This window comes from Austrofundulus limnaeus, unplaced genomic scaffold, assembly GCF_001266775.1.
Source record: "Austrofundulus limnaeus strain Quisiro unplaced genomic scaffold, Austrofundulus_limnaeus-1.0 Scaffold746, whole genome shotgun sequence".
Taxonomy (NCBI): domain Eukaryota; kingdom Metazoa; phylum Chordata; class Actinopteri; order Cyprinodontiformes; family Rivulidae; genus Austrofundulus; species Austrofundulus limnaeus.
In genome coordinates, this window is record NW_013953148.1 from 15,629 (window position 1) to 16,551 (window position 923).

Consider the following 923-nt stretch of genomic DNA (forward strand, 5'->3'; position numbering starts at 1 on the left):
GATTTACAACTGTGTCTTTCCAGGACAGGTAGGTATGAGCCCTGCTGAAGCTTGCAAAGCCATGCTGGATGGCATGGCTTCAGCTATCGCTGATCTGAAGCAAACTTCTCTTTCACTGATCCTCATTTTCATCCCGCAAAAGCCGGTCTTTCAAGCTTTCAGGTAAGATTTTGACCTTAAGATAACCACACTGCGTAGTTCATCACTCAGTTAAAAATATATCTATCTTTTGTTTTCACAGATCTGAACTGGAGAACCGCCTCGGACAAACTGTTCGATTTAGCCTCAAAGGTTTGTTTTCTTTAGTGTACCTTTTTAAATATAGCATTTAGATGGATTTAAGAATTAGATGTGATGAAGACAGCTTGCTGAAGTTCAAAATGAGTCTCAGAATGAGGAAGAAAAGTCATTTCTGTGATTTTGAATTTAGCGCAATTGTTGATAGGATAGACTTGAGTATTTCACAAACCGCTGAAGTTGAGTGTAAAGCTGCTAGGATGAGAGTTTCTCTAAACCCAAGGCCATGATTTTCGACCTGCAAAAAGGCGGAATGCCCTTTCCAGGTCAGTGGGTAGTATGTTGCCTTTGGTACAGGAGTTTGAGCATATGGGCGTCTAGTTCAGGAGCGATGGTAGGGTGTAGTGCAAATTGGATCAACAGATGGGGGCCTTGTTAAAACGATAATGCTGGATTTTAGAGGAGTCTATTGTCAGTCACAAAAGATAGTCAAAACCGTTACATTTAAAAGATCCTTCTTTTACTTTTTTTGTAGAAATTGCTTTGCAAAAACTCAAAATGCTGCACAGGAGGTGTGCAGTAACATTCTCAACAACTTCCGAATCTCAAGACCAGTCCTTTCTTTCCTCAAAGCCCCAGCCAGTGGTGTTACATGTAATTGGCTGTGGTCAGGACATCAACAAGAC

General features: G+C 41.1%; 1 protein-coding gene across 1 annotated transcript in view; it reads left to right on the forward strand.

Moving 5' to 3' along the window:
- Window positions 1-923, forward strand: part of LOC106532298 (poly [ADP-ribose] polymerase 14) — a gene marked incomplete in the record, with an annotated part of 20,296 nt that overhangs the window by 15,435 nt on the left and 3,938 nt on the right. Inside the window, 3 exon segments of the mRNA XM_014028325.1 lie at window positions 24-162; window positions 242-291; window positions 773-923. Coding sequence (XP_013883779.1) covers window positions 24-162; window positions 242-291; window positions 773-923 — 340 coding nt within the window.